The 19,996-nt window shown below is 46.3% G+C and overlaps 2 protein-coding genes across 5 annotated transcripts; one reads left to right on the top strand and one right to left on the bottom strand.

The window, feature by feature from the left end:
* Positions 1-623: 623 nt before the first annotated feature.
* On the bottom strand, positions 624-4,105 carry LOC135387953 (2-oxoisovalerate dehydrogenase subunit beta, mitochondrial-like). Its single transcript, XM_064617194.1, has 7 exons — positions 3,935-4,105; positions 3,723-3,800; positions 3,441-3,509; positions 3,224-3,357; positions 2,687-3,160; positions 2,519-2,605; positions 624-1,336 (listed from the first exon to the last, which is right to left on the bottom strand). The coding sequence occupies exons 1-7, from the start codon at positions 4,080-4,082 to the stop codon at positions 1,196-1,198; spliced, it is 1,131 nt and encodes a 376-aa protein (XP_064473264.1). The 5' UTR covers positions 4,083-4,105; the 3' UTR covers positions 624-1,195.
* Positions 4,106-4,260: 155 nt separating this feature from the next.
* On the top strand, positions 4,261-18,326 carry LOC135387954 (inositol polyphosphate 5-phosphatase OCRL-like). Of its 4 annotated transcripts, none has more exons than XM_064617196.1 (20): positions 4,261-4,764; positions 5,219-5,298; positions 5,709-5,803; positions 6,264-6,287; positions 7,949-8,059; positions 8,131-8,297; positions 9,457-9,630; positions 10,156-10,341; positions 10,399-10,694; positions 10,759-10,870; positions 11,892-12,131; positions 12,188-12,373; positions 12,448-12,544; positions 13,946-14,072; positions 14,178-14,286; positions 15,022-15,123; positions 15,183-15,267; positions 15,348-15,475; positions 17,220-17,331; positions 17,413-18,326. In XM_064617196.1, the coding sequence occupies exons 1-20, from the start codon at positions 4,702-4,704 to the stop codon at positions 17,538-17,540; spliced, it is 2,622 nt and encodes an 873-aa protein (XP_064473266.1). In that variant the 5' UTR covers positions 4,261-4,701; the 3' UTR covers positions 17,541-18,326. The 4 variants fall into 4 exon arrangements, with proteins under 4 accessions (XP_064473266.1, XP_064473268.1, XP_064473265.1 ...); XM_064617198.1 differs by having other exon boundaries at positions 7,946-8,059; positions 9,508-9,630; XM_064617195.1 differs by having other exon boundaries at positions 7,946-8,059.
* The last annotated feature ends 1,670 nt before the right edge of the window (positions 18,327-19,996 follow it).

The raw sequence follows: 19,996 nt of genomic DNA, 5'->3' as shown, positions 1-19,996 counted from the left end.
TCTCCGCCTGGCCGTGGAACTCAACTGCAAAAACGACGTGTCAGCGAGGTTGTACTTATAGAACTACCAATCTGCAAGTTGGCTTCCCCTCAAGCTCAAGCGCGCTAAGGGAAGCGTGCTTTACAGTTCGCACGGGGAGGCAGGAAATTTCCGAGCGTTTCCGACACCCCCTTAATACCCTCCACCAAATATCTTGCTAATCCCCCTCCCTCTCCAACAATAAAAAAGGAAAAAGAAAGTAAAAAAGGAAAAAGAACTGCCAGAAAAGCAGCTGATTTGGGCACCACCCTGCCCTGGGGGTCACTGTCCTGCTAGATACATAGGATAACATAGTGTCGCGTTATTATGCAGTGGTAGCAGCCACCTTAAGAAATTTCGTGTAACGTTTTGGTGTTAAATTAATGTAACTAGTATTATTAGTTCATTAATTCAGTTAGTAATACGAAATTTATTGAATTCAATCCAAAGTCACCGAAGTATATTCTGCACCTAAAACTTCGCAGACCTTGTCAGTCCACGACGTCCCTTAGCCCTGCCAAGCTGTTTTTTTTTTTTGCAGGACTTCATTTGCCCGCAAGTTCCCAGGCATAGCTATAAGGCTAACAAGTGATATGACACACATGTTAACTGTTTAATTACATTTATTTACAGCTGAGAAAGTGCACAGAGTAACCCCCTATTTCTGTAACGATATTATTTCTTTTACGGTACCTTATGCCACCATTTACACCTTTCAGACGAGCCTGGGACCCAGAATGACAACCAAGCATTATCAATTGCCATCTCCGTAACGACGCTATAACATTTGAAGTTGTTTATTTTTTGTGCTGATTTTTATGAAATTTAATATTGCTCCATTATTGCACGTAACTGGTGTACGCAATTGCGATAACTGCAACAAAGCTTCATCTTGTCGAAAAAGTATGAGATGAGAACTGGCTTCAATGTCATGACTGCCGGATCTTTCGACTGAATTTTTCAGTTCCGGCACAAAGCATATCTTCGTTGTTACAACACAAAAGGACAAATCCTCGTCATGCACTGGCTCCGGAAACAGGCCTTAAAATCTCATCTAGGCTCGTCAGTGTCTGAACAGAAACGGGGAAATGCAACGTTTAGCCCATCTCAAATTCACGCACTGTTTGTGCTCACTGTCTGTGACCCGTGAATGACTTCTCATTTTCAGTGCTAGAATTTAGTAGTTCACTACTTTCTTGACGGCATCGAAGCACCTCCACTTGTCTGGGATGTAGAAGGGCTCGAATATGTGCGGGAACGGGGTGTCGAACCCGGTCACCCTCTGGATTGGTGCTTCCAGGCTGAGGAAACATTCGTTCTGAAATAGATTGTGAGAAACAGAATGTGAGTTTGCCCATAAACACTCATCTACTACTGTCAATGCACGTAAATATATCTCTCGCGCTACAACTTTGATTCTGCACAAGGACACGTCGTTAGAAACTCGGTAAACTTGCTAGTGTCACCTGAGAGCTCACGTGAGAAAATTAATAGTAATAAGGTACACTGCACGGTCCCCCCCCCCCCCCAATTGGGTATAGTCTTTATTCATTATCAACAGGGGTTTGTGCTCCCCTCAATTTTCAATACAAGTGCTTTGCTTACTACCGGTTATCGCCACCAGGGGGACAAGTGGGAAATTTGTGCCCCCCCCCCCCCATATTCTTGCTTCCCGAAAGGTGTCTTTTTTGTGCCCCTTCAGGCTGGCTTGGGTGGGGGGGTGGGGGGCAGTTGTCCCCCCTGCCTCCTGTATACGCCGGCCCTGGCCTTGCTATTTTGGATGAGGCCGTAGCTTCCGGTACTGTTCAGCCAGAGTACAGTGCTACAAATGCTTGGGGTGGGCTGCTGCTTGCTGCAGAGTCTTATTTCATTACATTATGGAAAGTACGACTTGTAGGCTAGCGTGCACACACTGCACATAACATAACCATTTGTTGAATGTCGTTGCTTACTTCAAGTGCTGGATGTAAAAATCACGACCTACCAGGCTATAACGACCATATCATAATCGGCAACCCTTATGAGGAACCCGTCCACACGATCCACTAGGGGCGCTACTCATCGGCCCGTGAGATCTACCTCATGATTGGACAATGGAAATTTGAATTTTGAACGTGCAGAAGCGAATGTACGACTACCGTAGCAGACGACAGCAACAGCTCCTACGAAAACGTGTAGAACGATGACGATAATCAACTTTAGAAAGAAGCATCCCCTGTGGGACATGCACCACTTGTACAAAAATATTAAGGTAAGCTGAAGTACAAAGTACTGCAGAAATTGAGGAAAGCAATAACCGGGCCGATGAGTAGCGCCACCGCTAGGTTCCAAATGCGGCGCTGGGGAGGGGTGTCTATGACACGGCCGTTATAATCTAGTAGATCGTGGTAAAAACACTGGAATGAGAAAATCTCGCGGCACCGTTACTGTTGGGGCGAACGTGAGCCACGACTTTAAAAAATGTACATCATGCATTAGGGATATATTCGTATAACGCTACCTGTATGCTGGCCGCAATTTCTGCTCCAAACCCACTAGTAAGCGGGGCTTCGTGGGCAATCAGCAGACGGCCTGTCTTCTTCACCGACTGTAACAGCGTAAGCAACAGGCTCAGCAGTTCAGCGCTTCAACCTTCGCAGCGATCAATTCGGACAAGAATCTCTCTCACGTTTGCGATGGTCTCTTTATCCCAAGGCAAGATCGTAACGAGATCGATGATCTCGCAGGAGACGTTCAGCCGATCCTGGGCAAGCTGAGCGACCTCGTGAAGGACGTGAACTTGCGTGCCCCAACCCACGAGGGTGAGGTCATCCCCTTCCTGGAGGACCTGAGCCTTCCCGAGCGGAAGCGTGTAGTCGCGAACCGGAACCTGTTCGACCGCGAGCCGGTACAGAATCTTCGGCTCGAAGTAGATGCAGGGATCGGGGTCTCGGATGCAGGATAATAGGAGACCTTTTGCCTGGATGGGGCCCCTGGGGATTACCACCTTGACCCCCGGGCAATGAGCGAAAAATGCCTCGGGACTCTGGGAGTGGTAGAGGGCTCCGTGGCCCACTGCTCCAGACGGCGCACGGATCGTGAGGCCCCCGCAGTTGAAGAGGTTGCCCGACCGGTACCGATACTTGGCAGCTTCGTTTACGATCTGCAAAAGGTATGAGCAGTAGCTGATACCTGTTAAAAATTCTGCGATGGCTTAACGATTTACTTGGTCAAAGGCCGGATAGATGTAGTCGGCAAACTGCATCTCCGCGATCGCTGTGGCGCCAGCCGCGGCCAAGCCGATACCGAAACCTGCGATTCCCTGCTCGCAAAGGGGGGTGTTGAATACTCTGTGCTTGCCTGCAGAAAAGTGCACTCAGTGGTAAACTGGGTGGACTGTATTCGTGGATGAGCTGTTGAAATAATGACTGATGAATATCTACCATACTTATCCTGCAGACCGACTGTACATCTGAACACGCCACCGAAAACGACATCTTCACCAAATATAACTGGAAGAGAAGTAAGAATACGTGAAACATGTGGCAAAAATTACTTCAACTGAACGAACAGATTCCCGCTCTGTTTATTTATTTGGCCTGTTGAACAACAGAAAGATTACAGATGCTTCAAAAGAAGGATATTGGGGCTTCACCAAATGTGTACTTGTGTCTCGAAAACATACGACATGAACACAGCCCTTTCCTTGAAATATGATAGCTCACCTGCTGTGGGGTCAGCAGCCATAGCAATGTCAAGTGCATCGGTGATCGCTTGGTACATGTTCATCCGGGTTGTTTCACCTGAAGTGAAAAGAGAGCGTCTTGGACACGGAGTAATTTTAAACTTGACGCTCAGCTACGTATTAAATCTGGCATAGGAGCATTGCCAGCAGTGGTTAGAGCGACGTCAACGAGCTGAAAGCTCTCAGACGTACCTTCTGAAGATGGAACTGTGTCGGGAACGAATGTGAAGTGTGCTGCGAACCTTTTAGACTGATCATTATTGAGCGTAGGTCGCAAATGGGATCTAAAACTGTAATTTTTAGTGGCCAGCGCTTTCGCAAGTCGACTCACGGCTGCCATGTTGCCACGCGATACTACACAGCGTTGGTTTCGTATTATATTTGTATGAATATTTCGAAATTTATGCAATTTTGCAGAGAAACATACTTTTAAACATATTTTTGAATAATAACTAAACAGCTTCTGTGGAAGCATATAAATTTCAATAAATCGAAACTGCGGCTCGCTCTAACAGTTCCTCTCGCAAAAGATAGGAGTAACTGAAGAGCAAAAAGAGATGAGCGAAGGTGTTTACCGTGGTAAATTCCGTTCCATGTTTCGACACAGGAAATATGAAGGTCCTGAAGATGCTTTCGTTTCTTACGTCTGTAATCACGGATCCTATTAAGTGAACCAAAAGACAGTGAAAAACCAGTGATGCCGTGCGGGGAGGAGTTCCAAACCACATCGAGCCGAACCCAACATGCAAGTTAACGCGAAACTGCTGAAAACGCAGGATTAAAATTGTTTAATGTGTTCTACCGAGCAAAAGTTGAAAGTATCCTTTGCGGGTGTACAGACAAAGAATTGGATTCCTTCGCGTACGGGTTGCAACGCTCGGATGAGTTCTTCCTGACGTGCGGAGGCCGTGCATGTTTACGTTTGAAGCAGTGGACTGTGTACTGCAAACTTGTTAACAATGAATAACAGTTTAGTGAGTGTTATGAAAGACTACCTGTCGCCGGAAGATCGCTGTGTTGCTGTATCCTTTCTGCTTTTTGAGTGTCATTGTTGTGGCTATTTGAAGGATGACTACATTATGTAAGGTTTCGGCGTCTTGTTGAAAAGGTAGTCGTAAAGTGATGGTGCCTTCTGGCTGTCTGCGGTACGTGTTTGCATCGAATAGTGAATTCTCTTCTTGTCAAATACAGAATATAAGCAGCGCCGTCACTCGACGTCTGCGTTATCTGAGCCACCAATCAACATGATGGGAAGTGACTGTTCTGAGGCTGGAACTAATTGATTGTCTACTGATAGATTGATTTCTGTTTAATTTACAACTTACTTTTGTATTGAGGGAGGGTCTCATTGAAAAATTCTAATGTACTGAGCCCAACCAACCTTGTGATCTAGCTGTTTTACTCCTAGAGAATAGGTTGTAATGAAGTACAGTCACACTGAGCTGCTTGAGTTACCATTCCTTGACAGGTGTGAAGTGCCTTGAAGCCGGCCTTGTGCAGGAATGGGTCAAGACAAGCCGCATACTAGTCCTCGTTGAGCACAACAATGAACATGGGTACGAAAATTCTTCACTGTGTGTTCTTGCATTCACATTCGAACCATGAATAGTAACGTGATGCCGAGGCATTTTCCCCTCACACAGTTCTTAATTTGTGCAGTGTTTGTTTGAGCTAGGTATGCAGGAACGAAAAAGTTGTGCGCAAAGATGTTGAGCCGTTGCATTAGGGATTTCCGCGACAAGACAGTTAAAACATAGAAACAGAATGCAAGTAAGCTAGCGTAGACTAGTTCTTAATAACGTGTGGGCAAACGTGGGAAGTGTTACCAACCTCAAGGTGATGTTTATTTATTTACTTATTATTTATTTATTTGGACATACTGCAGCCTCACTCGAGGCTAAATGTTACGAATACGTAATTAGCTCAGATTACTCCCAGTTCTAACTACGATATTGTTTCTGTGCAGCCTCTTGGTTTGTCGAAGCGGCTGGGCCTGCATACCAGCAGATGTGGCCGTGGAACGCTGTTTTCCAATCGATCAAGACTTCAAGTGTGACCTGGGTAAGTTTCCCTTATGAGCCTACTAACATTCCTTTTCTAATTGGGTAATTCACTCTGAGACACATCCTTGTGAGGAGATAATTTAATTTTGATTTCTTGTAAGATTACATTTCTGTTACGCAACTGCTTGAACAGTTATGGAGGGCTATGCTTCTGATCAAGGGGCTTCATTCCTTTGGTGTGACAATTTGGGATCCCTAGATTCCTCGAAGCTAATTGGTTTTGAAATACTGCTTCAGAAACACAGGGTGCTTACTGTAGTCTCTACATAATTAGTCGAAGGCTGGCTTTTGCTATCCCGTCCCATTTCTTGAGCAAGTACTAGCAGCACCAGTACGACGTACTAGGCAGTGTGTTGCACAATCCTCCAATGTGCTCACATGAGTAGAAATTGATGAGTATTCTTCGACGAGGCCTTGCTTGTGTGACTTTTGCGTCTAAGATTTGTGCTCTGTTGCAGATTCTTCTGGCACAGGTCACGCTGGTGAGCAGATAAGTGATTGCCATGTATCTGCACGTTCGCTCTGTCTGGAATTTTTGTTCTCTGCATTCATTTGCATCTGGTTGCTTTTATATTTGCTTCCTTGTGTGTTTGTATCCTTTCCTATTGTACCCTGTCTGTCTCATACTATCCTGCCTTATCTATGTAATCTTATCACTACTCATTTGTCCAATCCTGTCATATTCGACCCTATCTGTTATCCTGTTCCTATCCAATCCCATCCTATTCATTGTAGCCTTTGTGCCATTAAACACATAATCAATCAATCAATCAATCATTGTAGCCCAAATACCGTACCCTATTGCACACTGTGCTGAGTTGCATGTCTCTCCATCATCTCCTTCATGGTCCAGTCTGTTAGTCTGATCTGCTTTGTCTTTAGCCACTTTCCATGTAGCATGTTCTGTCATGCATGGAGAGCCAAATGAAAAGTAATCCCAGCTCCACTCAAGTAGAAATCATCATATAAGTGTCTCACTTTTGTTATAAGAGCAGTAATTGAATTCTGTTAAGTTACTCGTCAAATAGAACAGATATAATGTATCATCTGTGGTTAAAAGGGTTACTGAACAGCTAGCCGAACATTTCCCAACTACCATGCTCCATAAGAGAACATAGCTCATAATATCCAAGTATGCAATTTCTTTAGCATAACTGGAATTATTTAAAAAAAACTCAATTCCTGCTATTCTCTCCTTCCTGCCGTCCCTGCACTCGGCCACGAGACGAAATTAAAACATTTGTCAATGCCACAGAAATGGTACTACATGATATTCATCCCCGTCCGCGTAGCAGTACAGTGTTGAAAATGTGCATATGTGAAATGAAATGTTACAGACGTTTATTACAGCAATTTTAGGAACAACGTGAAACCGACGTGTACCCGTTGTCGGCATGACATCGTAGGGCGGAGCACGAGTACGAGGGAGCACAGTGAATATTTTGAACTGTAATGATAGCCAAGGCAACGAAACATACAACGATTAACACAGCATTCAAGTGACTTCGAAAATGCCAAGTTGCATACTTCAACGATAGGACGAGGAGAGCATGTTGATTAAAATGATACATAATTGTGTAATGTGAAAAAGACACAAATGCAGACACAGCGTTCAGCTTCAACCGACATTTATTAAAAAACCTGCGTGAGGAGGCAACCCCCCTCCCCCCCTGCAAATCCCCAGTAAGGAAACTGACCTCGCTTGGAGAGGGGGTGAGAGATTTATTGCTAACATTGTTCGTTGCCTTCTCAATGTTGTGGCAGCTTGTAATACTTCAATTGTAGAATGGCAGTTGAAGGGAAGGCACCTGCACTGGGATTTGAAGCCCCACCCGCACCCCTTTTATATTGCCAGACAGGGGTGCTACCAGTTCCAGCATACTAGCTACCCTGTCATTTTGTGACTGGTGGCATCTGTGACTGGAGATCAGAGAGGCAGGGGGGTTTGAATCTGACTGCTGGTCCCACCTTATGAAGTGCCATTCCTTTATTGAAGTGAGCACTTTGTACGTTCGCAGGAATTCGGAACTCTCTCGCGCCAATAATTCTTGCGAAGCTTTCGCAACGTTTGCGCTGGTTGCATGTACTAGTTTGATGACTCTTTAACTTTCATGGTGTATAACATAAACTCCACTTTCAGCAGGTTCAGATGTCTACGTGAAAATGAGCCACCAGAAACGGAAGCTGCTTTTCGAGCTACCACTCGGCACGGAGGCCAAGACTTTCTTCCAACAGCTCACACGTGCCACAGAAGGTGCTTATTTACAATTATAGCCGAAAATATAATTGCTCTGTCAACCAGTCTAACAACAGCGTGCCTTGCAGCTTATCTCGTGCGTGTGGGCCCACCTGCCAAGTTCGACTGGCTGAAGCACTATGCCGCTCCCACTGGTAGCGGAGAGGCTTCCCTTCTGGTCGACATCCCTGCTCCTGTGGAAGCGATCCCGGAACGTAGCGTGTCACCGCAACTGCCGCGGCAAACGATAGCTCAGGTACTAAATATGACCTCCGACTTTTGTTTCGTCTTTGTTGCTTGTAGAGCACAGTCTACTGCAATCTTACTGAATACTGGAACTAGGTTAGCCTGCCATTCCTTGTAGCTGACACGCTTACAAAATGCTTCATGCAAAGACTCTGCCATTCGCTTCTTGCTCTCTCCTGTACATGCTTCTTGTTTGACCGCAATTCGAAAAGAGTGAAAAAGAAAAGTAACTGCTGTAGTAAAAACAAGTTTGGGAGGGTTTCGTTGGCTGACGCATGTTGTTCATGTCTCGTAAGCACGACGTTGAGCCTGATATGTAGCTATTAAACTTATGGCAAGTTCTACTGGTCGATCTGAAGCTTTCTTCTCGACCTACTAGAATATAGTGACCATGTCACACGGACCCCTTCCCAGCGCCGCACTTAGAGGCCAGCGGTGGCGCGTCTCATCGGCCAGGTTATTGCTTCCTCCATTTCTAAAGTACTCTGTACTTTAGCTTACCTTAGTATTTTTATACAAACGGTGGATGTCCCACGAGAGTTGCTTCCTTCTAATGTTGATCATCATCATCATTCTACGCGTTTTCGTAGGAACTGTTGCTGTCGTCTGCTACGGTAATCGTGCGTCCGCTTCTGCGCGTTCAAAATTCAAATTTCCATCGTCCAATCGTGATGCAGATCTCGCGGGCCGATGAGTAGCGCCCCCTAGCGGATCATGCGGATGGGCTCCTCATTGGGTTTGCCCATTATGACATGGTCGCCATAATCTAGTAGTCCGTGGCTTTCTTTTTTGTGCTACCCAGCAGAGAACCACATTTTGCGCATAGTTCCGGATAAAGTCACTCTACCGAGAATCCTCAGATTTGGCTGGAACCAAAGCCCAGCGACAGAGAGCATTGGGCCGGCGTGCTGAGTTTGCCAGATGCGTGCAACAAGTTCCGCCAGGGCCCTTGGCTGGAGTTATCGTTTGGTGGCGGATTCAGATTTTGTCTCGCTGTGCCGAATTTTATTGCTCTGTAGCGGATTTAGGGCACTTGCTCCAGATCGACCTGTCGAATTCGCCGTTAGTCTCAAGACTAGGATCTGTGGAAGCTGCTAGTTCTCTAACTGCCTGGGTGCCTTGCCGTGACACGTTAGTTGCAGTGCATTGCATGTTGGTATTTTTCAAAGGGGGCTCCAGGAATGAAGAACAGTGGGTGTGAGTGGTGGAGTAATTCGCAGGGAGCGACACCATTGGCTGCACGGGAGAGCGTGGTGCGAATGCAGCTGGCCATGAGGGAGGAAGACTACACCCACCTCAAGGACCTGCGCCTCCTCACTGCCACCTGGAATGTCAACGGCCAGGTATGGCCAGTCCTCATTGTAATGGACATCAGCATTATGTTAAGGTCGTATATGTCAGCAGTTGATGGTCTGTGGGAGATCATTCCAAAGGTGGTAACTTCTGTAATGGAGGGAGCATTTGACCAGAAGTTAGAGGTGTACGAATATTAAAAGTATTCAATATCCAGACCAACTAATCCTTACCACTGCCTGCAGATGACATAGAATATGTGTCACGAAGGAAAAAAGTACAATGGCACGTAGCTTGGTGTGCCAGAGAAGGGCCATGGGCTATGAATCCGTGTCAGGATTCACTCTTGGAAACCCCAGATATTGCCAGAAACCTCAAATCACGGTGATCAGTCACAGAAAACAAAATGGAAATATTTGCAAAGTGCACAATTTGCATTTGTCTGACACAAATTTTGATAGCCAGCCACATAGTATTTAACTGACTGAAGCCAGCAGTTTGTTGCAAGTGGTTGCCATTGCACAGCCACATGGCATGACTTGCTCCGCGGGAAATAGTCCATATCCCTCTTGCAGCCACCGTGCAACGTGGAACTCCGTGAGTGGCTCGCGTGCGATCCGGAGCCTCCAGACGTTTACGCCATAGGGTTCCAGGAGCTGGACCTCAGCAAGGAAGCCTTCCTCTTCTCTGAAAGTCCGCGGGAAGAAGAGTGGCTTCAAGTTGTCAAGAAGGGCCTGCATCCCATGGCCAAGTACCACCAGGTACGGTGCACAGGAGACGAACGCAGCGACGTGCAGTTAACGAGGACGTCCTTGCAGGTGCGACTGGTACGCCTGGTAGGCATGATGCTGGTGGTCTTTGTGGAAGAAAGTCTAGTGGGTGCATTGAGCGAGGTGGCCTCGGACACAGTTGGCACTGGTATCTTGGGTAAGATGGGCAATAAGGGAGGAGTTGCCATCCGGATGGACCTGCATGCAACCACCATCTGCTTTGTCTGCTGTCACCTGGCGGCACATGTGGACGAGTACGAGAGGCGCAACCAGGACTACCAGGACATCTGCTCTCGGCTCCAGTTCACGCAGTTGAGGACCCCGCGTGCCATAAGGGACCACGAGTAAGGGGTGATTGTAGCGAATCCGTGTTCATGGAGTGAGTAAGTGGTGAATACCGTTGTTCAGCCAGGTGTTCTGGTTGGGAGACATGAACTACCGCATCTCCAATCTGGATGTAGACCAGGTGAAGGGACTTTTGGAAAAGAACCAGATGGATATCCTTCTGCAACATGATCAGGTACGTGCATGTTTTACTACTAAGGAATAGAGGGTTAAGTTTTAGGGTTTAACCCGATTCTTTCCCCAAATTTGCACCCGGGATTGAAGGTTGCTTCTTTAGGGTGAAATCCGATTTTTACCCGGCAAATTGCCCTCTCTGAGACGTCCACAGGAATGCACACTAACTTGTTTGGCAGCAAATACGGTTACATCAGTGTTTGTGCCAAACCAGTACATGTAGTTTGAGTAACTGAGCCTGATTTCTTCCCGAATTTAGCATACTGCAAGTTTTTCACCCGAACTCGCATGAATTTAGAGCACGTGTTTATTTACCTGATTTTTACCCCCCCCCCCCCCCCGAATTAAAAAAAAAAAAATTCCCGAGAACTTCAGGCTCTACTACTGATGCTTACAAAGTTCTTAGTGCAAAATATTCACTCTTAAACACTTTGCCTTTGTCTTTGTGTAGTTTTCACATGCACTGTCCATAACCCAAGATTGAAAGGTACACAAGCACGACCTACTAGTAAAGACCTAGGCATATGTAGCACAACAACAAATTTATTTTATGCTATGGGATATATTTTTATGGGGTAGCTGTTCCAGCTACCCCAACGTTGGTGTAGCTGTTCCGCCAGTCGCCGCTTTGCCATGCGATTTGGCGTTAGTTAGCACTATTCGTTATGACATGATTTACCGAAACTGTGGCAGTGTATGGTGGGCCGTAGACGATGTTTACAGCAAGAAGGTAGAAGAAGGTCGCATGTGCATAGCTGGCCGACACACCATGCAGCAAAAAAGCAAAGTAGCACTTCTAGTGGGCACTAGTGCATCTCTAACTCTCGAGAAGCGCCCTCATAGACGATTGCCGTATGTTCGCGTCTCTGCGTGTGGTAGTAGGCCGTGGTACACAATATTGTGTTGGAATAATGTTAGAACTGGGGGACACCTGAGTTTTGTTTTGTTTCATTTATTATTGCATCACAAATGAAACGGAACATCTGCAGGGGAGTGTTCAAAACCTGACCATCCTCTTTCAGCTCCGCGTCCAACATCAGCAGAAGAAGATATTTGCAAATTACACGGAAGGCAAAATCACATTCCAACCCACTTACAAGTACAACCCTGGCACGAGCGAATGGGATTCCAGTGAGAAGCAGCGGCCACCTGCCTGGTGTGACAGGGTCCTGTGGAGGGGGGATCACGTCAAGCAGCTCGTCTATCGTTCTCATCACCAGCTTGTCCTTAGTGATCACAAGCCTGTCACTGCATTGTTTGAGGTACATTAAACGGGGCAGTGCAGCGGCGCTCACCAATTCACGCACTTTTTTTGTAGATAGGGATAAAGGTTGTGGATGGAGCGAAGTTCCGTCTGATTTACGAAGAGATCATGAAGAAACTGGACAAGCTAGAGAATGAGTTCCTGCCCCAGGTGTCAGTAGACAGGTTGGAGGTCCGTTTCGATCGGGTACGCTTTGTCGAGCCGCAGACACAGAGCCTCATCATCGCCAATACGGGCCAGGTGAGCCTGCACAGACTAGTTGATCCGCAGACCAAGGGGAACCCCGTTAACCTACATTTCCTGCATGTGCCCAGGTTCCTGTCGAGTTCTCATTCCGAAATAAGTACGATCGACCGTCCTACTGCAAGGATTGGCTGAAGATAGTACCAGCCATTGCTGCTATCAAGCCAGGTGATTGACAGCTCACACTTCTTTTCACCTGCCTTTTGAAACATCGTCACGTGCAGATAAGTTTGCCTAGGCGGCACCTTGAATTGCCATCAGGGGCTTGATGCTCAACTTTTCGTTATTCCATATTGCGCACTAAATGTATCGCTTCCCTATGGGCGCGTTAAGTGGCTGCTCCGGAGCGCTAGTGTTTGGAGCTCCTACCATTAAGTAGCTACGCTCGCACTCCGAGTTTAGTATGTGAGCGCGCTCTTCACGCTCTAGCTTTTTGAGGGTGCACAAAAAAGGGGTATCGTGCTCCGTCACGTGACCTCTTCCCTCCTCTCCACGAAAGCAAAGAAAGAGAACGCAGGACTTGGGGCGGCAGAAGAGGCGAGAGAGTAGAAAGAAGAGAAAGGGGGGAAGGAAGCACAGTGAGTGTGTTCAAGCGTCCAAGTGCCGTTTAATAGCTGCTCCAGGAGCATGAAACTCGGAGTGCCCGAAAAGGAGTAAGAGAGCAGCTACTTAACGTGCCCTATGATTTGTCACAAGCTCCAATGGCCAGTCGTGGCATTCATTTGAAATTGGCGTCTACACGAACGGTTTTCATGTGCCGATGCGCGAAGTTCGGAGCGTGCCACGTTAAATGAATAGTGATAACGAATGGTATGTTGAATTCAGCATCGGGGCCCCAGTACTGAAACTGAGATACTGTTGTGTGAAATGTGAACCCTAATTTCCTTTGCATCACTGTTAGCGAAAATGGTCGCAACTCACCATGCCAACCTGTTAGCCTTTACTAGGGCTTTACAGTCGAGCCAGTTTATGACGATATTGACGGAAACGTGAAATCCGATCGTTATATCAGAGTTACGTTAAAAACGATCGTTCGCGATATCGCTGTCACATCAACGAAGTAGAACAGCACAAGTAGACCGCCCGATTACGTGCTCCGACAATGAAACCGCCCACCCCCCTGAAGGCGTAGGTCTGGGTCGGCCCCTGGGTCCAGTGTGGCGATCACAAAAGTTCTTACAGTTACCGGTATCTATCTAAGCATCATACTTGAATAGTTTTGAAATTATGAGCTTTTCGAGCTACTTCAAATATCGTGACGTGGGGCCTCACCGCCCATGAAACCCCATATGAAAATGCATTATTAAACATTCAAGTATTCTGTCTTTTTGATCTCTCATCTCACTGTATGCACAAGTATGTGTGTGTGTGGGTGTACCCAGGATTAGCGGGGCGGGGGGTAGTTCGTGTTTGCATCGAGCCCCCCTCCCTACCTTGGAGGCCTGGCTATGCCACTGCTTGAGATATATATCACCGATAGACTCTGTTCCTGAATTTCATTGTAGTAATGTAATTTCACTGTACACGATCCCTGTGTCAGTTAAAGTAGTGAACAGCACACTATTGCAGGTGAGAAGTGCGACGTAGCGCTGGAAGTGTGCGTAGACAAGCGGACGGCTTGGCAGCTCAACTGCGGGGAGGACAGCCTCTACGACATCCTGGTGCTCCACTTGGAGAGGGGCAAGGATATCTTCATATCCTTTCTCATTGTTCTCGCTGTGTGCAAAAAGGACAGATGCGCACGTAAAAGGCAGTACGGAAAGTACACAAGGGATCATATTCCTTGACCGTGCCCACACATCACTGTATCTGGGACGTACGAACCCAGCTGCTACGGCTGTTCACTGGAAGCCCTGGTGCGGGTGCCGTGCCCAGTACGGGAATTAGGCCCGGAGAAGCTGGAGCTCCTTGTGAGGCCATTTTTTTTACGCCTTTCGCTGCAACTTTTGTGATACCCCTGTCAGACGGGCGCACTTACGGTTACGGCCTTGACGGTTACGGTCATTAAACTCTTGCCAGACGGCCAGTCATACGGCCTTCGCGATAGAACTCGGGTGTAAGGGCAACGGAGCTCCCGCAAGACAGTTTACAGCGTTTCCCCGAAACTGTCCAAGTGTCGAAGTCTCGAAGTTTCGTTACCAAACGCCTTGATCAAGATGGCACGGATTTCCTTCAATTCGAAATAAAATGTTTTATGAGACGTAATGTTCTGCAAACTTTTTTCCGTGTTCAACGCCTCGAGTTTTTTTGGTGAATATTTGCACTTTGGTTCTCATTATTATCTCCTCAGTTCGTAGTGATACCCTCGAACCACTGCGCTCCGTGTCGTCTGCATCCAAAACTGCGCGCGCACAAGAAAGCGTCGAAATTGCTTCAAAACAAATACCGTTTGCTGTTTTTCAAATTGGCTAAGTGCGAACCAAACGTTGTTTCCGGGTACTCACGGTGAGAACGTTCAACGTTCGCAGATGTGTTCATCGGTGTAGACATCACCGGACACTTCATGGACACCGTCTGGCAGCCTCCCAGGGTTTAAGGCCATATTTCAGCTATGACCTTTTCTTAATGCCGTTGCCTTAAAGGCCGTGTGTGTGCCCATCTGACAAGAGGTATAAGTGAACCATATACGGCACTGTGTCTTGTAGGAGAAGCGGACATTGAAGGAAGGGGTACTGGACATACCCTTCGAGGTGCCCAAGGAACTGTGGCTGCTCGTGGACCAGATCTACAAGTACGGCTTGACCCAGGTGCATGATCAGCCAGGACTGCTCTACGGGCCTTCTTTAACGCGTGTCAAACATTTCAGGATGACCTGTTCCAGCAGTCTGGACTGACATGGGAGATCCAGATGATTCGCGATGCCTTAGACACACGACTGGACGGACATCTCCGTATCCCTTTTGCCTCCCAAAGTTCCTTTTTTTGAACGTAATGCTGTTAACATTCCTTAACTTAACATCTGCTTCTCTAGCTGGCAGTGTACACTCGATTGCAGAAGCCCTGCTCCTTTTCCTGGAAGCTCTTCCAGAGCCTGTCATTCCTCGCCTTTCTTACCAACGCTGCCTTGACTGTTCCAATAACTTTGTGCTCTGCAAGCAGGTACTCGCATCCTTTTACCACATTGTTTTCGAACTGTGACATTAGTTTATTTAAACGATAGGCGGTTCAAAGTTTTTTTTAAGCTTAAACATCCATTAATTCAAATGTCTAGTAATTTTAACCTACATTAAAGGAGCACTGAGGTGGACCTCTGTAATTTAGTTTTTGTTTTTGGCTGCGGCATATTCTGCAGCAAATAAGATGAGCTCCTGTGAAGGGACGATGAGCGCAGGTTGCCCGCTGTGTGTGTTGGGGAGGTCTCTGTTCCGTGCATCGTTAAAAAATCCTCCATGTTGTGATGTCGCCTGTCACCTGGCAGGGTTACCCGAATATAAGCCGAAAAAGTCGGGCCTTGCTTATGGTTAGAGCCTGAAGTCTTCGGGTTTAACCTGACTCTTCCATGAATTTGCACCCCGAGTTGAAGGTTGCCTCTTTAGGGTGAAACCAGATTTTTACCCAGCAAATTGCCCTCACTGAGACGTCTGTAGGAATGCACCACACTACCGTGTTTGGCAGCAAATGCACTAACTTGAGTAACTGTGCCCAATTACTCCCCGAATTTGGCACACTGGATGTTTTTCCACCCAAATTCGCATGAATTTAGAGCACATGTTATTTACCCAATTTCTACCCCCCAAATTTAGAAGAAAAAATTTCCCGGAAACTTCAGGCTTTACTTATGGTGTGGACCAGCGTAGCTCAAGCTGCTATAAACAGCATGCGAGTCGAGAAGAAAGAAACAACGAAGAAAGGCAATGGGAATTGCCAATGTTGTAAAAGCAGATTGTTCTGTCAGTTCACAACTGCTGTTTCGTAAATTTGATTGCACACTGACAGTACACGAATAAACAAAAAATTTGGGCCTGTTGGTCACACATGGTAGTGCGTACATCCTGTGTCGTCCTTAGTGTTCTTAGCACTGGTTTTAGTGATTTTATCTGACAGTACACTTCACAGCAAAAGTATTTTGCTGGTAAAGCCTTATTTTCCCCAGCCTGGGTTGGCCTCGGGTCTGATAACGGGCCATGTACTGGCTGTACGGGCCATTACGGGCCGTATATGACTTGTATTGCTGCTGACTGCGGCTAACTAACACTGGGATAGTAGCACATGCTTCAGTCCTACCACATACGGGCCTGTAAATGCCATATACGTGCCATATATGGCCCGTACAGCCGGTATATGGAATATACAGGCCCGTATATATGGCCTGTATGGCCCGTAATGGCCTGTACAGCCGGTATATGGAATATACAGGTCCATATATATGGCCCGTAATGGCCCGTACAGCCGGTATATGGAATATACAGGCCTGTGTATGGCCGGGCTCAAGCATGTGCTACCCCAGTGTTAGTTAGCCACGGCCAACTCTTTCAGCCCGCTGCAGTGGGCCGGGCCGGATAGCCTATAAATTTCTCGGGGCGGGGAAACCTAGAAATTCTTCAGGCTTGGGGCCAGGTATGGAGCCGTCGGGCTGGGCCCAGGCGGATAAATCAGAGGAGGGCCGGGCTCGGGCCTAAGAATATGGCCCGTGCAGTGCTGTGCTCTGTCTCACTGTCGTACTTGCATGTTTCTATAGACAGTGTCAGAATTTCTGTTTCAGTTACATTCTGAGTAGGGGTCACGCTTGTCAAACTAAAACTTGATAGCTTAATTTGCCAAGGGCATGTATTTATTTGCACTTGTGGTAGAAACTTAGCAGAATTAATAAGTGACTATTCTATGACAACATGTGGTTCTGCAGGTTGTCTCACAGGTTCCAGACGTGCATAGGAAGACGTTTGTCTACCTTGTGTCTTTTCTGAAAGAGCTTCTAGCACATTCTTCAGATAACAAACTGGACGCAAAGCTCTTGGGTAAGCCTTGGTTTCATTTCCTATCTTCAGTAATCTTTCATCTTCAATAAGACGTTAATCTTTCTTTTCCTTCCCTTTTAGCGAATGTATTTGGTACAGTCTTGCTACGTCCAAAAGAAGAAGAGCCAGCCGGTAGCAGACGACAGATGGCAGACCGCAAGAGGGCCACTTTTGTTTACCATTTCCTGATGAACGACTATGATGATTGATTGATCGATGTCATTATGGGCCATCATCATGCGTTTGTGTCCATTGCACAATACTGATGTTGTGCAGTACGATCAAAGTATTGCTCACAACAAATTGATAAGATCAACAACTTCTTCGACCAGAAGTGTACAAAGTTGCACTCTATAGCAGTGACGACATTTAAGAACTACAACTTTTTGGAATTGGTTAGACATGTAAGTGGACAAAAAGGGGAAAGGGGGAAAGGTAGGCCTAAAGCCTAGACCTCATTATGAAGTACATCTTGGCTAACATCTGCCCGACGAGCTATTTTTTTTCCCTCCCAATTCTCCCGTGATGACCAATTCTTCTGTTGCTGTTCTCACACTTTTTAGAATTAATAAGGTCAGATTTTCTGTTCTGCTTCCCCCTTCTATCAGAACAAATTTAATAGGGGTTAGCGTTGTGAGTGCAACTTTATGCTCGGTTCTCCTACTCAACACTTCACGACACAAACATCGGGCATTAGATTGTGTCTATTCACACCACCTTCATGTTCTGTACTTCTCGTCGGTCAGTATTTATTTCCATCTCGAGTTTGAAATTTTGACGTTTTCCGAAAGGTGACTCTCTCTCTCTCTCTTCACAATGCATTTCAGCACATTCCATACCTTTGATGGGTATGTGGTGCAGCCTACATAAATGCACATAGCATGTGCTCCTTCCTAGAGTTTACTGTGTACAAAAAAATTTTATATGTCATTATTTTAGTCCCATGGGAATAGCATATTATATACCTTAAATAAAATGACACTGCAGGAAAAGTACGACTCCTCGGTCATTTTGCTGTACAAATTGCAACACAAAGTGATTCACATTCATTGTGAATCAGCCTCAGCCAATTTCTCGTTGTTTACGACGAAACAGCTGCACATATGTGTGACTGAGTTCGGGGCAGTGTGTAATATTCTGCGCTTTTTGAATATGACAAAATAATATAAGATGTATGTGTGAATGAGTTACCCCTAAGTTGTAATGCGTAATATGGTAGCATATGGTTCTGGGAAAGATTGCTTTTCATTTTCTATTCTGAGCTGTACAATTCTGTCACACCTGAAACCAATAATTTCCGCCTCTCCATCTTGCAGCCTGCGCTGGAACGAGTCGATGAATAGAGGGCCACACCAATATTGGGTATAGCAGGAGCCTTGTGTGAAAGAGCCCACAAAGAACGTTTGCAGTGGGTGCAGCACTATTTTTAGGCTGCGAAACAATTTTTGTTGGCACCGGAATACTACGTTTAACTACATTTATATGATGCACTTAATTAAGCACATTTTAAAATATTAATCGCTGAGTTATCAAAGTTGTGTCAGTTTAGAGCCAGATAAAATTCTTTTGCGCTCCATGTTCAGCGGCGTTCTACTTGTACCGTTCTACTTCGTACGTCAATGAAGTATACGTCAACGAAGTATACGTCACCTGTTATACACCGTTATACGTCAACGTCCAATGTTGACGGGAACCTGAAACCCGATCTTTATATCAGAGTTATCGTTATATAAGAGCTTTCGCGAAATCGTTGGTCTGGATCACGTCAGATTCAGACCAGCGACTTCGCGAAAGCTGGTATATAACGATGTAGCGACTCTGCCGCCATTGTCATCCGCTACGATCATGCGATGGTGCCGAGCCACGGCCGGCGCGAGAAATAAATCATTCGTTTCACTGATTGTCTACCATGAAGGTTGTCTACTTCCTTCAGCGATAACTCTAACTCTGATGTAACGATCGGGTTTTGCGTTTCCGTCAACATCGTTATAAACGGACTCGACTGCATTGTGCAGTATTTCCATTTCAATTTGGCACAGCTTTCTTTCTTTTTCTTTTTTTACACGCTACAGCAAAGATAGTGTGGAGGCCTAAATACCATCCTCGCTCGCTGAGTGTCTGAATATGAATATTGGTGTCATGTGAAAGGCACCGTAAAACAATTGAAGCTCAGTCTCATAAAGTGAGTTCAGTGAACGGCGTTAGGCACTCAGGACTCTAACGTCACAATTTTCGTCCCCGTCCCGCTCATTGTTTTATAGAAAATCAACATGGAAAATTGCGGGCAACAATGTGGCATGAGCGCCATTGTTGCCCGCTAAAACGAGTGTTGTTTCACACCAACGTCGCCTCGACCCATCGCAAGTTGGACGACATATTAATTTTCTTTTAGAGCGACATATCACGTGTGCGCGATGTCGCGAGCGTATTTCTTTTCTTTTTTTCTGCAACAAGCTCTTAAACGACATCAAATACGTGCTTGCTTGTTGTTTCACGGTACCTTTAATGTTCCAAATGTCGCTTTGGCGATGCACAGCGCGAGCCTCCCCCATCATTCATTCGTCCGCCATCTTGATAATGACAAAAGCGCATCCACGTGGCGCAAGCCCTACCACCACCACCACCACCACCGCATCCACGTGGCTGTAGAGCCGAATACGAAGTG

Source organism: Ornithodoros turicata, chromosome 3, assembly GCF_037126465.1.
Source record: "Ornithodoros turicata isolate Travis chromosome 3, ASM3712646v1, whole genome shotgun sequence".
NCBI classification, from domain to species: Eukaryota; Metazoa; Arthropoda; class Arachnida; order Ixodida; family Argasidae; genus Ornithodoros; species Ornithodoros turicata.
The sequence above is the reverse complement of the archived record's forward strand: the minus strand, read 5'-3'. Positions and strand labels throughout refer to the sequence as shown.